Here is a 23,321-nt window from a genome sequence, read left to right on the forward strand (position 1 = left end):
AGCTATATTAGTGTTTACACAAGCGGACGATAACTATAACAATAACTATATTAGTGTTCACACCAGCGAATGATAACTGTAATGATAACTATATTAGTGTTTACACCAGCGGACGATAACTATAACAATAACTATATTAGTGTTCACACCAGCGAATGATAACTGTAATGATAACTACATTAGTGTTCACACCAGCAGACGATAACTATAACGATAGCTATATTAGTGTTTACACCAGCGGACGATAATTATAACAATAACTATATTAATGTTCACACCAGCGGACGATAACTATAACGATAACTATATTAATGTTCACACCAGCGGACGATAACTATAACGATAACTATATTAATGTTCACACCAGCGAATGATAACTGTAATGATAACTATATTAGTGTTTACACCAGCGGACGATAATTATAACAATAACTATATTAATGTTCACACCAGCGGACGATAACTATAACGATAACTATATTAATGTTCACACCAGCGGACGATAATTATAACAATAACTATATTAATGTTCACACCAGCGGACGATAACTGTAAAAATAACTATATTAGTGTTCACACCAGCGGACGATAACTATAACAATAACTATATTAGTGTTCACACCAGCGAATGATAACTGTAATGATAACTATATTAGTATTCACACCAGCGGACGATAACTATAACGATAACTATATTAGTGTTCACACCAGCGGACTATAACTATAACAATAACTATATTAGTGTTCACACCGGCGGACAATAGCTATAACGATAACTATATTAGTGTTCACACCAGCGGACGATAACGATAACTATATTAGTGTCCACACCAGCAGACGATAACTATAACGATAACTATATTAGTGTTCACACCGGCGGACGATAGCTATAACGATAACTATATTAGTGTTTACACCAGCAGGCGATAACTATAACGATAGCGATATTAGTGTTTACACAAGCGGACGATATCTATAACAATAACTATATTAGTGTTTACACCGGCGGACGATAGCTATAACGATAACTATATTAGTGTTTACACCAGCAGACGATAGCTATAACGATAACTATATTAGTGTCCACACCAGCAGACGATAACTATAACAATAACTATATTAGTGTTTACACCAGCAGACGATAACTATAACGATCACACCTATATTAGTGTTTACACCAGCGGACGATAGCTATAACGATAACTATATTAGTGTCCACACCAGCAGACTATAACTATAACGATAACTATATTAGTGTTCACACCAGCGAATGATAACTTTAATGATAACTATATTAGTGTTCACACCAGCAGACGATAACTATAACGATAACTATATTAGTGTCCACACCAGTAGACGATAGCTGTAACGATAACTATATTAGTGTCCACACCAGCAGACGATAACTATAACGATAACTATATTAGTGTTTACACCAGCGGACGACAACTATAACGATATCTATATTAGTGTTTACACCAGCAGACGATAACTATAATGATAACTATATTAGTGTTTACACCAGCGGACGATAACTGTAATGATAACTATATTAGTGTTTACACCAGCGGACGACAACTATAACGATATCTATATTAGTGTTTACACCAGCAGACGATAACTATAATGATAACTATATTAGTGTTTACACCAGCGGACGATAACTGTAATGATAACTATATTAGTGTCCACACCAGCGGACGATAGCTATAACGATAACTATATTAGTGTTTACACCAGCAGACGATAACGATAACTATATTAGTGTCCACACCAGCGGACGATAACTATAACAATAACTATATTAGTGCTCACACCGGCGGACGATAGCTATAACGATAACTATATTAGTGTTCACACCAGCAGACGATAACGATAACTATATTAGTGTCCACACCAGCAGACGATAACTATAACGATAACTATATTAGTGTTTACACCAGCGGATGATAACTGTAATGATAACTATATTAGTTTTCACACCAGCGGACGATAGCTATAACGATAACTATATTAGTGTTTACACCAGCAGACGACAACTATAACGATATCTATATTAGTGTTTACACCAGCGGACGATAACTATAACAATAACTATATTAGTGTTCACACCGGCGGTTGATAGCTATAACGATAACTATATTAGTGTCCACACCAGCAGACGATAACTATAACGATAACTATATTAGTGTTCACACCAGCGAATGATAACTGTAATGATAACTATAGTAGTGTTCACACCAGTGGACGATCACTATAACGATAACTATATTTGTGTTCACACCAGCGAATGATAACTGTAATGATAACTATATTAGTGTTCACACCAGCGGACGATAGCTATAACGATAACTATATTAGTGTCCACACCAGCAAACGATAACTATATTAGTGTCCACACCAGCAGACGATAACTATATTAGTGTCCACACCAGCAGACGATAACTATAACGATAACTATATTAGTGTCCACACCAGCAGACGATAGCTATAACGATAACTATATTAGTGTTTACACCAGCAGACGATAGCTATAACGATAACTATATTAGTGTCCACACCAGCAGACGATAACTATAACGATAACTATATTAGTGTTTACACCAGCGGATGTTAACTATAACGATAACACCTATATTAGTGTTCACACCAGCGGATGATAACTATAACGATAACTATATTAGTGTCCACACCAGCAGACGATAACTATAACGATAACTATATTAGTGTTTACACCAGCGGATGATAACTATAACGATAACACCTATATTAGTGTTCACACCAGCGGATGATAACTATAACGATAACTATATTAGTGTTCACACCAGCGGACGATAACTATAACGGTAACTATATTAGTGTCCACACCAGCAGACGATAGCTATAACGATAACTATATTAGTGTTTACACCAGCAGACGATAGCTATAACGATAACACCTATATTAGTGTTCACACCAGCGGATGATAACTATAACGATAACTATATTAGTGTCCACACCAGCGGACGATAACTATAACAATAACTATATTAGTGTTTACACCAGCGAATGATAACTGTAATGATAACTATATTAGTGTTCACACCAGCAGACGATAACTATAACGATAGCTATATTAGTGTTTACACAAGCGGACGATAACTATAACAATAACTATATTAGTGTTCACACCAGCGAATGATAACTGTAATGATAACTATATTAGTGTTTACACCAGCGGACGATAACTATAACAATAACTATATTAGTGTTCACACCAGCGAATGATAACTGTAATGATAACTACATTAGTGTTCACACCAGCAGACGATAACTATAACGATAGCTATATTAGTGTTTACACCAGCGGACGATAATTATAACAATAACTATATTAATGTTCACACCAGCGGACGATAACTATAACGATAACTATATTAATGTTCACACCAGCGGACGATAACTATAACGATAACTATATTAATGTTCACACCAGCGAATGATAACTGTAATGATAACTATATTAGTGTTTACACCAGCGGACGATAATTATAACAATAACTATATTAATGTTCACACCAGCGGACGATAACTATAACGATAACTATATTAATGTTCACACCAGCGGACCATAATTATAACAATAACTATATTAATGTTCACACCAGCGGACGATAACTATAACGATAACTATATTAATGTTCACACCAGCGGACGATAACTATAACGATAACTATATTAATGTTCACACCAGCGGACGATAACTATAACGATAACTATATTAATGTTCACACCAGCGAATGATAACTGTAATGATAACTATATTAGTGTCCACACCAGCGGACGATAATTATAACAATAACTATATTAATGTTCACACCAGCGGACGATAACTATAACGATAACTATATTAATGTTCACACCAGCGGACGATAACTATAACGATAACTATATTAATGTTCACACCAGGGAATGATAACTGTAATGATAACTATATTAGTGTTCACACCAGCGGACGATAATTATAACAATAACTATATTAATGTTCACACCAGCGGACGATAACTATAACGATAACTATATTAATGTTCACACCAGCGAATGATAACTGTAAAAATAACTATATTAGTGTTCACACCAGCGGACAATAATTATAACAATAACTATATTAATGATAACTATATTAGTGTTCACACCAGCGAATGATAACTGTAATGATAACTATATTAGTGTTTACACCAGCGGATGATAACTATATTAGTGTTTACACCAGCAGACGATAATTATAGCAATAACTATATTAGTGTTCACACCAGCAGACGATAACTATATTAGTGTTTACACCAGCAGACGATAATTATAGCAATAACTATATAAGTGTTCACACCAGCGAATGATAACTGTAATGATAACTATATTAGTGTTCACACCAGCAGACGATAACTATAACAATAACTATATTAGTGTTTACACCAGCAGACGATAACGATAACTATATTAGTGTTTACACCAGCAGACGATAATTATAGCAATAACTATATTAGTGTTCACACCAGCAGACGATAACTATAACAATAACTATATTAGTGTTCACACCAGCGAATGATAACTGTAATGATAACTATATTAGTGTTCACACCAGCAGACGATAACTATAACAATAACTATATTAGTGTTTACACCAGCAGACGATAACGATAACTATATTAGTGTCCACACCAGCGGACGATAATTATAACAATAACTATATTAATATTCACACCAGCGGACGATACCTATAACGATAACTATATTAGTGTTTGCACCAGCGGACGATAACTATAACGATAACTATATTAGTGTTCACACCAGCGGACGATAACTATAACGATAACTATATTAATGTTCACACCAGCGGACGATAACTATAACAATAACTATATTAGTGTTTGCACCAGCGGACGATAACTATAACGATAACACCTATATTAGTGTTCACACCAGCGGATGATAACTATAACAATAACTATATTAGTGTTTGCACCAGCGGACGATAACTATAACGATAACACCTATATTAGTGTTCACACCAGCGGATGATAACTATAATGATAACTATATTAGTGTTCACACCAGCGGATGATAACTATAACGATAACTATATTAGTGTTTACACCAGCGGATGATAACTATAACGATAACAATATTAGTGTTCACACCAGCGGACGATAACTATAACGATAACTATATTAGTGTTTACACCAGCGGACGATAACTATAACGATTACACCTATATTAGTGTTCACACCAGCGGATGATAACTATAACGATAACTATATTAGTGTTCACACCAGCGGACGAGAACTATAACGATAACTATATTAGTGTTCACACCAGCGAATGATAACTGTAATGATAACTATATTAGTGTTCACACCAGCGGACGATAACTATAACAATAACTATATTAGTGTTCACACCAGCGAATGATAACTGTAATGATAACTATATTAGTATTCACACCAGCGGACGATAACTATAACGATAACTATATTAGTGTTCACACCAGCGGACTATAACTATAACAATAACTATATTAGTGTTCACACCGGCGGACAATAGCTATAACGATAACTATATTAGTGTTCACACCAGCGGACGATAACGATAACTATATTAGTGTCCACACCAGCAGACGATAACTATAACGATAACTATATTAGTGTTCACACCAGCGGACGATAACTATAACGATAACTATATTAGTGTTTACACCAGCAGGCGATAACTATAACGATAGCGATATTAGTGTTTACACCAGCGGACGATAACTATAACGATAACTATATTAGTGTTCACACCAGCGGACGATAACTATAACGATAACTATATTAGTGTTTACACCAGCAGGCGATAACTATAACGATAGCGATATTAGTGTTTACACAAGCGGACGATATCTATAACAATAACTATATTAGTGTTTACACCGGCGGACGATAGCTATAACGATAACTATATTAGTGTTTACACCAGCAGACGATAGCTATAACGATAACTATATTAGTGTCCACACCAGCAGACGATAACTATAACAATAACTATATTAGTGTTTACACCAGCAGACGATAACTATAACGATCACACCTATATTAGTGTTTACACCAGCGGACGATAGCTATAACGATAACTATATTAGTGTCCACACCAGCAGACTATAACTATAACGATAACTATATTAGTGTTCACACCAGCGAATGATAACTTTAATGATAACTATATTAGTGTTCACACCAGCAGACGATAACTATAACGATAACTATATTAGTGTCCACACCAGTAGACGATAGCTATAACGATAACTATATTAGTGTCCACACCAGCAGACGATAACTATAACGATAACTATATTAGTGTTTACACCAGCGGACGACAACTATAACGATATCTATATTAGTGTTTACACCAGCAGACGATAACTATAATGATAACTATATTAGTGTTTACACCAGCGGACGATAACTGTAATGATAACTATATTAGTGTTTACACCAGCGGACGACAACTATAACGATATCTATATTAGTGTTTACACCAGCAGACGATAACTATAATGATAACTATATTAGTGTTTACACCAGCGGACGATAACTGTAATGATAACTATATTAGTGTCCACACCAGCGGACGATAGCTATAACGATAACTATATTAGTGTTTACACCAGCAGACGATAACGATAACTATATTAGTGTCCACACCAGCGGACGATAACTATAACAATAACTATATTAGTGCTCACACCGGCGGACGATAGCTATAACGATAACTATATTAGTGTTCACACCAGCAGACGATAACGATAACTATATTAGTGTCCACACCAGCAGACGATAACTATAACGATAACTATATTAGTGTTTACACCAGCGGATGATAACTGTAATGATAACTATATTAGTTTTCACACCAGCGGACGATAGCTATAACGATAACTATATTAGTGTTTACACCAGCAGACGACAACTATAACGATATCTATATTAGTGTTTACACCAGCGGACGATAACTATAACAATAACTATATTAGTGTTCACACCGGCGGTTGATAGCTATAACGATAACTATATTAGTGTCCACACCAGCAGACGATAACTATAACGATAACTATATTAGTGTTCACACCAGCGAATGATAACTGTAATGATAACTATAGTAGTGTTCACACCAGTGGACGATCACTATAACGATAACTATATTTGTGTTCACACCAGCGAATGATAACTGTAATGATAACTATATTAGTGTTCACACCAGCGGACGATAGCTATAACGATAACTATATTAGTGTCCACACCAGCAAACGATAACTATATTAGTGTCCACACCAGCAGACAATAACTATATTAGTGTCCACACCAGCAGACGATAACTATAACGATAACTATATTAGTGTCCACACCAGCAGACGATAGCTATAACGATAACTATATTAGTGTTTACACCAGCAGACGATAGCTATAACGATAACTATATTAGTGTCCACACCAGCAGACGATAACTATAACGATAACTATATTAGTGTTTACACCAGCGGATGTTAACTATAACGATAACACCTATATTAGTGTTCACACCAGCGGATGATAACTATAACGATAACTATATTAGTGTCCACACCAGCAGACGATAACTATAACGATAACTATATTAGTGTTTACACCAGCGGATGATAACTATAACGATAACACCTATATTAGTGTTCACACCAGCGGATGATAACTATAACGATAACTATATTAGTGTTCACACCAGCGGACGATAACTATAACGGTAACTATATTAGTGTCCACACCAGCAGACGATAGCTATAACGATAACTATATTAGTGTTTACACCAGCAGACGATAGCTATAACGATAACACCTATATTAGTGTTCACACCAGCGGATGATAACTATAACGATAACTATATTAGTGTTCACACCAGCGGACGACAACTATAACTATATCTATATTAGTGTTTACACCAGCAGACGATAACTATAATGATAACTATATTAGTGTTTACACCAGCGGACGATAACTGTAATGATAACTATATTAGTGTTTACACCAGCGGATGATAACTGTAATGATAACTATATTAGTGTTCACACCAGCAGACGATGACTATAACGATAACTATATTAGTGTTCACACCAGCGGACGACAACTATAACTATATCTATATTAGTGTTTACACCAGCAGACGATAACTATAATGATCACTATATTAGTGTTTACACCAGCGGACGATAACTGTAATGATAACTATAATAGTGTTTACACCAGCGGATGATAACTATAACGATAACTATATTAGTGTTTACACCAGCGGACGATAACTATAACAATAACTATATTAGTGTTCACACCAGCGGACGATAACTGTAATGATAACTATATTAGTGTTCACACCAGCAGACGATGACTATAACGATAACTATATTAGTGTTCACACCAGCGGATGATAACTATAACGATAACTATATTAGTGTTTACACCAGCGGACGATAACTATAACAATAACTATATTAGTGTTCACACCAGCGAATGATAACTGTAATGATAACTATATTAGTGTTCACACCAGCAGACGATAGCTATAACGATAACTATATTAGTGTCCACACCAGCAAACGATAACTATATTAGTGTCCTCACCAGCAGACGATAACTATAACGATAACTATATTAGTGTCCACACCAGCAGACGATAGCTATAACGATAACTATATTAGTGTCCACACCAGCAGACGATAACTATAACGATAACTATATTAGTGTTTACACCAGCGGATGATAACTATAACGATAACACCTATATTAGTGTTCACACCAGCGGATGATAACTATAACGATAACTATATTAGTGTCCACACCAGCAGACGATAACTATAACAATAACTATATTAGTGTTTACACCAGCAGACGATAGCTATAACGATAACTATATTAGTGTTTACACCAGCAGACGATAGCTATAACGATAACTATATTAGTGTCCACACCAGCAGACGATAACTATAACGATAACTATATTAGTGTTTACACCAGCGGATGATAACTATAACGATAACACCTATATTAGTGTTCACACCAGCGGATGAAAACTATAACGATAACTATATTAGTGTTCACACCAGCGGACGATAACTATAACGGTAACTATATTAGTGTCCACACCAGCAGACGATAGCTATAACGATAACTATATTAGTGTTTACACCAGCAGACGATAGCTATAACGATAAATCCTATATTAGTGTTCACACCAGCGGATGATAACTATAACGATAACTATATTAGTGTTCACACCAGCGGATGATAACTATAACGATAACTATATTAGTGTTTACACCAGCGGTTGATAACTATAACTATAACTATATTAGTGTTCACACCAGCGGACGATAACTGTAATGATAACTATAATAGTGTTTACACCAGCGGATGATAACTATAACGATAACTATATTAGTGTTTACACCAGCGGATGATAACTATAACGATAACTATATTAGTGTTTACACCAGCGGACGATAACTGTAATGATAACTATAATAGTGTTCACACCAGCGGATGATAACTATAACGATAACTATATTAGTGTTTACACCAGCGGATGATAACTATAACGATAACTATATTAGTGTTTACACCAGCGGACGATAACTGTAATGATAACTATAATAGTGTTTACACCAGCGGACGATAACTATAACAATAACTATATTAGTGTTCACACCAGCAGACGATAACTATAACTATAACTATATTAGTGTTTACACCAGCGGACGATAACTGTAATGATAACTATAATAGTGTTTACACCAGCGGATGATAACTATAACGATAACTATATTAGTGTTTACACCAGCGGATGATAACTATAACGATAACTATATTAGTGTTTACACCAGCGGACGATAACTGTAATGATAACTATAATAGTGTTCACACCAGCGGATGATAACTATAACGATAACTATATTAGTGTTTACACCAGCGGATGATAACTATAACGATAACTATATTAGTGTTTACACCAGCGGACGATAACTGTAATGATAACTATATTAGTGTCCACACCAGCAGACGATAGCTATAACGATAACTATATTAGTGTTTACACCAGCAGACGATAGCTATAACGATAACTATATTAGTGTCCACACCAGCAGACGATAACTATAACGATAACTATATTAGTGTTTACACCAGCGGATGATAACTATAACGATAACACCTATATTAGTGTTCACACCAGCGGATGAAAACTATAACGATAACTATATTAGTGTTCACACCAGCGGACGATAACTATAACGGTAACTATATTAGTGTCCACACCAGCAGACGATAGCTATAACGATAACTATATTAGTGTTTACACCAGCAGACGATAGCTATAACGATAAATCCTATATTAGTGTTCACACCAGCGGATGATAACTATAACGATAACTATATTAGTGTTCACACCAGCGGATGATAACTATAACGATAACTATATTAGTGTTTACACCAGCGGTTGATAACTATAACTATAACTATATTACTGTTTACACCAGCGGATGATAACTATAACGATAACTATATTAGTGTTCACACCAGCGGACGACAACTATAACTATATCTATATTAGTGTTTACACCAGCAGACGATAACTATAATGATAACTATATTAGTGTTTACACCAGCGGACGATAACTGTAATGATAACTATATTAGTGTTTACACCAGCGGACGATAACTGTAATGATAACTATATTAGTGTTCACACCAGCAGACGATGACTATAACGATAACTATATTAGTGTTTACACCAGCGGAAGATAATTGTAACGATAACAATATTAGTGTTCACACCAGCGGATGATAGCTATAACGATAACTATATTAGTGTTTACACCAGCAGACGATAGCTATAACGATAACACCTATATTAGTGTTCACACCAGCGGATGATAACTATAACGATAACTATATTAGTGTCCACACCAGCGGACGATAATTATAACGATAACTATATTAGTGTCCACACCAGCGGACGATAATTATAACGATAACTATATTAGTGTCCACACCAGCGGATGATAACTATAACGATAACTATATTAGTGTCCACACCAGCGGATGATAACTATAACGATAACTATATTAGTGTCCACACCAGCGGATGATAACTATAACGATAACTATATTAGTGTCCACACCAGCGGACGATAATTATAACGATAACTATATTAGTGTTCACACCAGCGGATGATAACTATGACGATAACTATATTAGTGTTCACACCAGCGGATGATAACTATAATGATAACTATATTAGTGTCCACACCAGCAGACGATAACTATAACAATAACTATATTAGTGTTCACACCAGCGGACGATAACTATAACAATAACTATATTACTGTTTACACCAGCAGACGATAGCTATAACGATAACTATAGTAGTGTTCACACCAGCGGACGATAACTATAACGATAACTATATTAATGTTCACACCAGCGGACGATAACTATAACAATAACTATATTACTGTTTACACCAGCAGACGATAGCTATAACGATAACTATAGTAGTGTTCACACCAGCGGACGATAACTATAACGATAACTATATTAGTGTTTACACCAGTGGACGATAACTATAACGATAACTATATTAGTGTTTGCACCAGTGGACGATAACTATAACTATATTAGTGTTCACACCAGTAGACGATAGCTATAACGACAACTGTATTAGTGTCCACACCAGCAGACGATAACTATAACGATAACTATATTAGTGTTTACACCAGCGGACGATAACTATAACGATAACTATATTAGTGTTCACACCAGCAGACGATAGCTATAACGATAACTGTATTAGTGTTCACACCAGCAGACGATAACTATAACGATAGCTATATTAGTGTTTACACCAGCGGACGATAACTATAACGATAGCTATATTAGTGTTTACACCAGCAGACGATAACTATAACGATAGCTACATTAGTGTTTACACCAGCAGACGATAGCTATAACGATAACTATATTAGTGTTCACACCAGCGGACGATAACTATAACGATAACTATATTAGTGTTCACACCAGCGGACGATAACTATAACGATAACTATATTAGTGTTCACACCAGCGGACGATAACTGTAATGATAACTATATTAGTGTTCACACCAGCAGACGATAACTATAACGATAACTATATTAGTGTTCACACCAGCAGACGATAACTATAACGATAGCTATATTAGTGTTCACAACAGCGAATGATAACTGTAATGATAACTATATTAGTGTTTACACCAGCAGACGATAACTATAACGATAACTATATTAGTGTTCACACCAGCAGACGATAACTATAACGATAGCTATATTAGTGTTCACACCAGCGGACGATAACTATAACGATAACTATATTAGTGTTCACACCAGCAGACGATAACTATAACGATAGCTATATTAGTGTTCACAACAGCGAATGATAACTGTAATGATAACTATATTAGTGTTTACACCAGCAGACGATAACTATAACGATAACTATATTAGTGTTCACACCAGCAGACGATAACTATAACGATAGCTATATTAGTGTTCACACCAGCAGACGATAACTATAACGATAGCTATATTAGTGTTCACAACAGCGAATGATAACTGTAATGATAACTATATTAGTGTTTACACCAGCAGACGATAACTATAACGATAACTATATTAGTGTTCACACCAGCAGACGATAACTATAACGATAGCTATATTAGTGTTCACACCAGCGGATGATAACTATAACGATAACTATATTAGTGTTTACACCAGCGGTTGATAACTATAACTATAACTATATTAGTGTTTACACCAGCGGATGATAACTATAACGATAACTATATTAGTGTTCACACCAGCGGACGACAACTATAACTATATCTATATTAGTGTTTACACCAGCAGACGATAACTATAATGATAACTATGTTAGTGTTTACACCAGCGGACGATAACTGTAATGATAACTATATTAGTGTTTACACCAGCGGACGATAACTGTAATGATAACTATATTAGTGTTCACACCAGCAGACGATGACTATAACGATAACTATATTAGTGTTTACACCAGCGGAAGATAATTGTAACGATAACAATATTAGTGTTCACACCAGCGGATGATAGCTATAACGATAACTATATTAGTGTTTACACCAGCAGACGATAGCTATAACGATAACACCTATATTAGTGTTCACACCAGCGGATGATAACTATAACGATAACTATATTAGTGTCCACACCAGCGGACGATAATTATAACGATAACTATATTAGTGTTCACACCAGCGGACGATAATTATAACGATAACTATATTAGTGTCCACACCAGCGGACGATAATTATAACGATAACTATATTAGTGTCCACACCAGCGGATGATAACTATAACGATAACTATATTAGTGTCCACACCAGCGGATGATAACTATAACGATAACTATATTAGTGTCCACACCAGCGGATGATAACTATAACGATAACTATATTAGTGTCCACACCAGCGGACGATAATTATAACGATAACTATATTAGTGTTCACACCAGCGGATGATAACTATGACGATAACTATATTAGTGTTCACACCAGCGGATGATAACTATAATGATAACTATATTAGTGTCCACACCAGCAGACGATAACTATAACAATAACTATATTAGTGTTCACACCATCGGACGATAACTATAACAATAACTATATTACTGTTTACACCAGCAGACGATAGCTATAACGATAACTATAGTAGTGTTCACACCAGCGGACGATAACTATAACGATAACTATATTAATGTTCACACCAGCGGACGATAACTATAACAATAACTATATTACTGTTTACACCAGCAGACGATAGCTATAACGATAACTATAGTAGTGTTCACACCAGCGGACGATAACTATAACGATAACTATATTAGTGTTTACACCAGTGGACGATAACTATAACGATAACTATATTAGTGTTTACACCAGTGGACGATAACTATAACTATATTAGTGTTCACACCAGTAGACGATAGCTATAACGACAACTGTATTAGTGTCCACACCAGCAGGCGATAACTATAACGATAACTATATTAGTGTTTACACCAGCGGACGATAACTATAACGATAACTATATTAGTGTTCACACCAGCAGACGATAGCTATAACGATAACTGTATTAGTGTTCACACCAGCAGACGATAACTATAACGATAGCTATATTAGTGTTTACACCAGCGGACGATAACTATAACGATAGCTATATTAGTGTTTACACCAGCAGACGATAACTATAACGATAGCTACATTAGTGTTTACACCAGCAGACGATAGCTATAACGATAACTATATTAGTGTTCACACCAGCGGACGATAACTATAACGATAACTATATTAGTGTTCACACCAGCGGACGATAACTATAACGATAACTATATTAGTGTTCACACCAGCGGACGATAACTGTAATGATAACTATATTAGTGTTCACACCAGCAGACGATAACTATAACGATAACTATATTAGTGTTCACACCAGCAGACGATAACTATAACGATAGCTATATTAGTGTTCACACCAGCGGACGATAACTATAACGATAACTATATTAGTGTTCACACCAGCGGATGATAACTATAACGATAACTATATTAGTGTTTACACCAGCGGTTGATAACTATAACTATAACTATATTAGTGTTTACACCAGCGGATGATAACTATAACGATAACTATATTAGTGTTCACACCAGCGGACGACAACTATAACTATATCTATATTAGTGTTTACACCAGCAGACGATAACTATAATGATAACTATATTAGTGTTTACACCAGCGGACGATAACTGTAATGATAACTATATTAGTGTTTACACCAGCGGACGATAACTGTAATGATAACTATATTAGTGTTCACATCAGCAGACGATGACTATAACGATAACTATATTAGTGTTTACACCAGCGGAAGATAATTGTAACGATAACAATATTAGTGTTCACACCAGCGGATGATAGCTATAACGATAACTATATTAGTGTTTACACCAGCAGACGATAGCTATAACGATAACACCTATATTAGTGTTCACACCAGCGGATGATAACTATAACGATAACTATATTAGTGTCCACACCAGCGGACGATAATTATAACGATAACTATATTAGTGTTCACACCAGCGGACGATAATTATAACGATAACTATATTAGTGTCCACACCAGCGGACGATAATTATAACGATAACTATATTAGTGTCCACACCAGCGGATGATAACTATAACGATAACTATATTAGTGTTCACACCAGCGGATGATAACTATGACGATAACTATATTAGTGTTCACACCAGCGGATGATAACTATAATGATAACTATATTAGTGTCCACACCAGCAGACGATAACTATAACAATAACTATATTAGTGTTCACACCAGCGGACGATAACTATAACAATAACTATATTACTGTTTACACCAGCAGACGATAGCTATAACGATAACTATAGTAGTGTTCACACCAGCGGACGATAACTATAACGATAACTATATTAATGTTCACACCAGCGGACGATAACTATAACAATAACTATATTACTGTTTACACCAGCAGACGATAGCTATAACGATAACTATAGTAGTGTTCACACCAGCGGACGATAACTATAACGATAACTATATTAGTGTTTACACCAGTGGACGATAACTATAACGATAACTATATTAGTGTTTACACCAGTGGACGATAACTATAACTATATTAGTGTTCACACCAGTAGACGATAGCTATAACGACAACTGTATTAGTGTCCACACCAGCAGACGATAACTATAACGATAACTATATTAGTGTTTACACCAGCGGACGATAACTATAACGATAACTATATTAGTGTTCACACCAGCAGACGATAGCTATAACGATAACTGTATTAGTGTTCACACCAGCAGACGATAACTATAACGATAGCTATATTAGTGTTTACACCAGCGGACGATAACTATAACGATAGCTATATTAGTGTTTACACCAGCAGACGATAACTATAACGATAGCTACATTAGTGTTTACACCAGCAGACGATAGCTATAACGATAACTATATTAGTGTTCACACCAGCGGACGATAACTATAACGATAACTATATTAGTGTTCACACCAGCGGACGATAACTATAACGATAACTATATTAGTGTTCACACCAGCGGACGATAACTGTAATGATAACTATATTAGTGTTCACACCAGCAGACGATAACTATAACGATAACTATATTAGTGTTCACACCAGCAGACGATAACTATAACGATAGCTATATTAGTGTTCACACCAGCGAATGATAACTGTAATGATAACTATATTAGTGTTTACACCAGCAGACGATAACTATAACGATAACTATATTAGTGTTCACACCAGCAGACGATAACTATAACGATAGCTATATTAGTGTTCACACCAGCGGACGATAACTATAACGATAACTATATTAGTGTTCACACCAGCAGACGATAACTAACGATAGCTATATCAGTGTTTACACCAGCAGATGATAGTTATAACGATAACTATATTAGTTTTCACACCAGCGGACGATAACTATAACTATAATGATAACTATATTAGTGTTTACACCAGCAGACGATAGCTATAACGATAACTATATTAGTGTTCACACCAGCGGACGATAACTATAACGATAGCTATATTAGTGTTCACACCAGCGGACGATAACTATAACGATAACTATATTAGTGTTTACACCAGCGGACGATAACTATAACGATAACTATATTAGTGTTCACACCAGTGGACGATAACCATAACGAAAACTATATTAGTGTTTACACCAGCGGACGATAACTATAACGATAACTATATTAGTGTTCACACCAGTGGACGATAACTATAACAATAACTATATTAGTGTTCACACCAGCAGACGATAACTATAACTATAACTATATTAGTGTTTACACCAGCAGACGATAGCTATAACGATAACTATATTAGTGTTCACACCAGTGGACGATAACTATAGCGATAACTATATTAGTGTTTACACCAGCAGACGATAGCTATAACGATAACTATATTAGTATTCACACCAGTGGACGATAACTATAACGATAACTATATTAGTGTTTACACCAGCGGACGATAACTATAACCATAACTATATTAGTGTTTACACCTCCGGACGATAACTATAACGATAACTATATTAGTGTTTACACCAGTGGACGATAACTATAACGATAACTATATTAGTGTTTACACCAGCGGACGATAACTATAACGATAACTATATTAGTGTTTACACCAGCAGACGATAACTATAACGATAACTATATTAGTGTTTACACCAGCAGACGATAACTATAACGATAACTATATTAGTGTTCACACCAGCGGACGATAACTATAACGATAACTATATTAGTGTTTACACCAGCAGACGATAACTATAACGATAACTATATTAGTGTTTACACCAGCAGACGATAACTATAACGATAACTATATTAGTGTTTACACCAGCGGACGATAACTATAACGATAACTATATTAGTGTTCACACCAGCAGACGATAACTATAACGATAACTATATTAGTGTTTACACCAGCGGACGATAACTATAACGATAACTATATTAGTGTTTACACCAGCAGACGATAACTATAACGATAACTATATTAGTGTTTACACCAGCAGACGATAACTATAACGATAACTATATTAGTGTTTACACCAGCGGACGATAACTATAACGATAACTATATTAGTGTTCACACCAGCAGACGATAACTATAACGATAACTATATTAGTGTTTACACCAGCGGACGATAACTATAACGATAGCTATATTAGTGTTTACACCAGCAGACGATAGCTATAACGATAACTATATTAGTGTTTACACCTGCGGACGATAACTATAACGATAACTATATTAGTGTTTACACCAGTGGACGATAACTATAACGATAACTATATTAGTGTTTACACCAGCGGACGATAACTATAACGATAACTATATTAGTGTTTACACCAGCAGACGATAACTATAACGATAACTATATTAGTGTTTACACCAGCGGACGATAACTATAACGATAAATATATTAGTGTTCACACCAGCAGACGATAACTATAACGATAACTATATTAGTGTTTACACCAGCGGACGATAACTATAACGATAACTATATTAGTGTTCACACCAGCAGACGATAACTATAACGATAACTATATTAGTGTTTACACCAGCGGACGATAACTATAACGATAACTATATTAGTGTTTACACCAGTGGACGATAACTATAACGATAACTATATTAGTGTTTACACCAGCAGAAGATAACTGTAACGATAACTATATTAGTGTTTACACCAGCGGACGATAACTATAACGATAACTATATTAGTGTTTACACCAGCGGACGATAACTATAACGATAACTATATTAGTGTTTACACCATCGGATCATTTACATTTAGAAAGATTTTTAAAACTATATCTTTATCGTCATAGTTATTATCCATGGTGTCAAGGGGTCTTTACTTTTATTTCTGCATGTGTGATGTTTGAGGAATGAAGCAGACGCTCATCGTGTGTGTGTGTGTGTGTGTGTGTGTGTGTGTGTGTGTTAGAGCTGTCCCAGTGTGATCCATGACATGTTCGACTCGAGCGCACCAATGGTGTTGGGAGTGTTTCTAGGAACAGCAGGAATCATGGTGAGTCCATCAGAACACACACTGTAGTTTACATGTGTTCACATCCACACACACTGGAACCGTGTCCAGTACTGCACGCTGATCTGTGTGTGTTTGTCTGCATGTGTTCCCGCTTATCCCCAGATATTGGCGCTGGTGTGCAGTGTGGTCTTCAGCAGACACATCTCACAGTCTCGCGCAACTCCTACATACGTGCTCCTCACCAATCAGCCGTCAGTCCTGCTTCCTCATGCTCACGTTCCTCACGCAGCGCAGCAGATATAACTGTCTCTCTCTCTTGCTCTATCTCTCTATCTCTCTCTCTCGCTCTCTCTCTCTCTGTCTGGCAGTTGGTGGCGCTGGTGTGCAGCTCCTTTCTCTTTAAAAGTCTGAAGTCGCCTGGCTACTCGACTCCATCCTACTACTGAGAGCCAATCTGACCCTCCACTCGTCTGTCTGATGGAGGGATGAACACGTCCATGAGCCGCACGTGTGTGTGTCCAGAATACACACTTGTGTTTAATGTTTTTTCTTGGTTATGTGAACATTCCATTTGATCATTTTGCAAACATTGTTTTAACGTTACTTTTGAATGTTTTCAAACGTTCTGAAACGAGTAGCAACATTTTAAACGTTAGACAAACACCCAACTAAAATGTTTTAGAAAAACATTCCATGAACAAAGTATAGATAATGTTTTTGTTCCAACGTTTTTAGAACATTATTAAAGACCAGATAACTTTGAATGTACGTTCTATTAATGTTACAACTTTTAGAGAACGTTAGTTACAGTTCTGAGAACGTTCCCTGTTAGCTGCGCTTGAACGTGTTCCTATTTACACATTTCATTTTTTATTGCATTAATCTTTATTTTATAAACGTTTCAGTTCTGAATTCTGCATAAACACCTTCTGTTACAATTCCATCCTGAATATTTCAATTTCTTGCTTTGTTGTATACGATTAAAACATTAAAGAAATTTTCACAAACCCGTCTCAGTCGAGTGTGTTTCATCAGATGTTGAGCTTGGATGGTGGTGAGAGGTCAAAAGTCAGGAGTCATCAAATCTGTGATCGAAGGGACTTGCGGCACATGAAACACGTCTTCATGTGCCGGTCTGAGAAGATCATGCTGTTCTCTGTGGGAGAGAGAAAACAAGATTAGATGTGGATCTGTGTTGAATAAAAGTGTTTTCAAAAAAGTGTCCAAAACTTGCCAGATTGAAGGACTCCAATTATCCTCAACACATCACTTACACTTCAAAGTGACATAAAATAAAAATGCAGGAAAATCTCACTTTTTCCTGCGATCAGCTGTGTGTGTGTGTGTGTGTGTGTGTGTGTGTGTGTGTGTGTGTGTGTGTGTGTGTGTGTGTGTGTGTGTGTGTGTGTGTGTAGTACACGAGTGTGGCCATTAGAGAGCAGTCACAAGTAACATACTATACACTACGTACTTAGACTATGCAGTCAATGCTTTGTACTCAACCATCTAGTGTATGAGGTTTATTAGGTTATTTCCTCATCCAGCACCAGAGTCTGATAGCACTTCCCCTTTGACTATGTAATTAAAACTGACAGTCGAGCACACTTATTTATTCCAGTTAATTAAATGGATTATCCGGGTATTTGAAGTGCACCTTTTCTTGTTGGGATTTTCAGTCTGAACACACTAATCACACTATTTATACTACAAACCAGCATAGAATAGTACATACGTAACTACGTGAACTGGGACGTACCTTATATGAAGGTTTCAGACTATAAGCTCATGGCGAATGGTCTACAACAAACAAACTACAGACACGACAAAGCAAACATTTAATCACTGACATTTAATTGCCATGGGTTAGTGGAGGGTCAAAATAAAAAATGAGTTCCAACAGATATAGACACTATTTAATTGGTTCCATGAAATGCCAAACCACACACACAGGATTTTGGGATATCATAGGCAAATCTTTTTCTTTTTTTTTCTTCATGATGTTTCAATGCTCTGTTTACAAGCCTGTTTACTCCAGGAACAATAACTATAATAATGAAGTTTTAATAATCGCTCTAACTCTAATAGCGAAACACCACAACTACAAGGACACAGAGGAAGGATATCACTGGAATCACTTTCAAAAGCGATTTATTATACAGCTGATGAACGATTAAAACTTTTAAAGCCAATCAGAATTAATCCTGCTGTAAAGAGATCAAGCATTTAAAGCGGCAGATGACAGCGTGTTTTTCATCATGTTTAGAATAAACAGAACACTGGTGTGGTTAAATAGTTATCTTTATAAAATTTGATTCGCTGGTGTGGAGGTCAATATAGTTATCATTAATAGTTATTATAGTTATCGTTCACTGATAGGACACTGCTATTATTGTTCACTAGTGTGGATGTAATATAGTTATCATTAAGTTATTGTTATAGTTATCATTATATTTATTGTCCAATAACTGGCCAAGCCGGATCTGCTCTTAATACGATGTCGGTCCTCCAGGGCTTCCAGGCAAAACTCCACTCCATTGATTGATTAACTTTATTGTCCCCAGGTGGTATTTCTTTTCCACAGCACTGCACTTGTTTATCACACACAACATAACCAATATAATACAAAAGACATAATGGAGTCCATGGAGTCTGACCCAACCTCTCTGCTTTTAAGTAGTTATGCAGCGCAACTGACCTCGTCCTGCATGCTACAAAAATGATGGCCCAGACGATCAGTCATGCAATGGCCAGTTTTGTGGTGCTGGAGCGCCACCTCTGGCTGAATCTCATGGAGATCAAGGACGCAGATAAGGAGTCTTACAACTACCAGCTTCGAAATTAGCGAGCGTTGCTCTACTACTCATGTGGACTGTCCAATTTTGGCCAAAGCCAGCGTTTCATCCCATGCTCAGCGTCTGGGATGGCTCAATCTCAGGGTGAACCACAGCTGTGTCAGACCCTTGGCCCCTTGAACGACACCCCATCTATACTAGTCAGGAGTGTTCCTGGGGACGGTCTTCAGGAGGAAAGTGGTCATGGATGCCTCCATCTTGGCAGTCCAGTGTTTGGGTCCTTGATGGACCGGGAACTGCACTGACACAGTAACTGCCTGGAAATATGCCAGTTTTTCTGGCACTGAGAGCCTTCTTGCCAGATGTTAAGGGGCACCACATCCTGGTCCTTTCGGACAACATAACATTGTTAGCCTATATAAACCTGTTACGTGCCCAGTAATTAAATTTGAACATGGACATCATAACACATAAAAAACCACAAGCATCTAATGACAATACAAAAGTGGTTTATTGTCAGTGGTTTAAATAATTAACAGTTAGATCACAAACGGAGCATGGTGGTAAAAATTTACAGAAAAACAAAACAGAAAGAAAACCCTGCTCACACTTATCTTCCGGATCGAAACTCTTGCCTGTCTCCCGTCCGAAAATAAAGACAATGTTCTGGTGAGTCTTCCGGGTCCGCTGACTGCTGTTCTAACTAAACCTACATTAAGTAACATGAAAACCCAACACCATGCCACCAGCTCAAAATAAAATTAAAGACTAAGACATAGCACACACACGGGTTTCACGCCAGGAACGGGCTTAAGGAAAAGCATGATCAGTCTGTTGACACCGATCGTGTAGCAACCTCTATGAGAAAGGCATAGTGGGATGAGCACATGAAAGCCTTCTGAGCGGCACCCGTGGAAATGAGAGCGTGAGAGCGTCAAGCACGAGAGAGAGACCGGATGTCGATCTCGGCGTCTTTAAAGCAGTCGGCCCCGCCTACTCGCAACCGGCGAGACGTCACGGGACCTATGGATAGAAAGACAGAGAACAACCGCAGCGAGAGAGAGCAGCACAGACATTATTCCCAACAGGCTGAACAACGTAACACCCCCACCCTTAAAGAAAATAAATTGGGATTTAAGTCAACAACCAACGATTAGATTATAAATAAACATTTACAAACCCACAGTCAGCAATGACTCCAATGACTCCAAAACCTGCCGAACTAAAACAAAAAAAAATTAAGTACAACATATACAAATTTATCTCTTATCACAATTTATTTACCTTATTTTCATCAAGCACGAGACAATGCATCTGCAACTACATTATCACGTCCTCGAATATGCCTAATCTCCAAGTTGAAACCTTGGAGAATCAAACTCCACCGCATTAAACGCTGGTTGGAATTTCTCATGCGATCAAGAAAAACTAACGGATTGTGGTCTGTATAGACCACCACCGGACACAAAGCACCTCCGACATAGACCTCGAAGTGCTGAAAGGCAAGAACTAGCGCAAGGGCTTCCTTTTCTATGGTCGAATAAGCACGCTGACAGCGGGTAAACTTACGCGAAAAAAAACAAACAGGGTGTTCAAAACCATACCCGTCATGTTGCAGAAGAACAGCTCTCACTCCCCGATCACTCGCGTCAACAGCGATGGAAAAAGGCAGAGAAAAATTAGGAGCAGCTAGCACAGGCGCAGTAGTCAACAGTGCTTTTATAGAGTCAAAAGCAACTTGACTC

General features: G+C 36.6%; 1 protein-coding gene across 2 annotated transcripts in view; it reads left to right on the forward strand.

The window, feature by feature from the left end:
• Positions 1 to 19,791, forward strand: part of cd9r (CD9 molecule related) — a 32,993-nt gene extending 13,202 nt beyond the window's left edge. The window contains exons 8-9 of one of the 2 annotated variants that reach the window (XM_077205745.1): positions 18,740 to 18,823; positions 18,947 to 19,791. In XM_077205745.1, coding sequence (XP_077061860.1) covers positions 18,740 to 18,823; positions 18,947 to 19,087 — 225 coding nt within the window. In that variant the 3' untranslated portion in view covers positions 19,088 to 19,791. The remainder of the gene's footprint in view (positions 1 to 18,739; positions 18,824 to 18,946) is intronic. The other variant, XM_077205746.1, reaches the window with a different exon arrangement.
• Positions 19,792 to 23,321: the final 3,530 nt, after the last annotated feature.

The sequence above is a fragment of the Siphateles boraxobius genome, unplaced genomic scaffold (genome assembly GCF_051911475.1).
Source record: "Siphateles boraxobius isolate OS27281-9 unplaced genomic scaffold, OSU_SipBor_1 54, whole genome shotgun sequence".
Classification (NCBI taxonomy): Eukaryota; Metazoa; Chordata; class Actinopteri; order Cypriniformes; family Leuciscidae; genus Siphateles; species Siphateles boraxobius.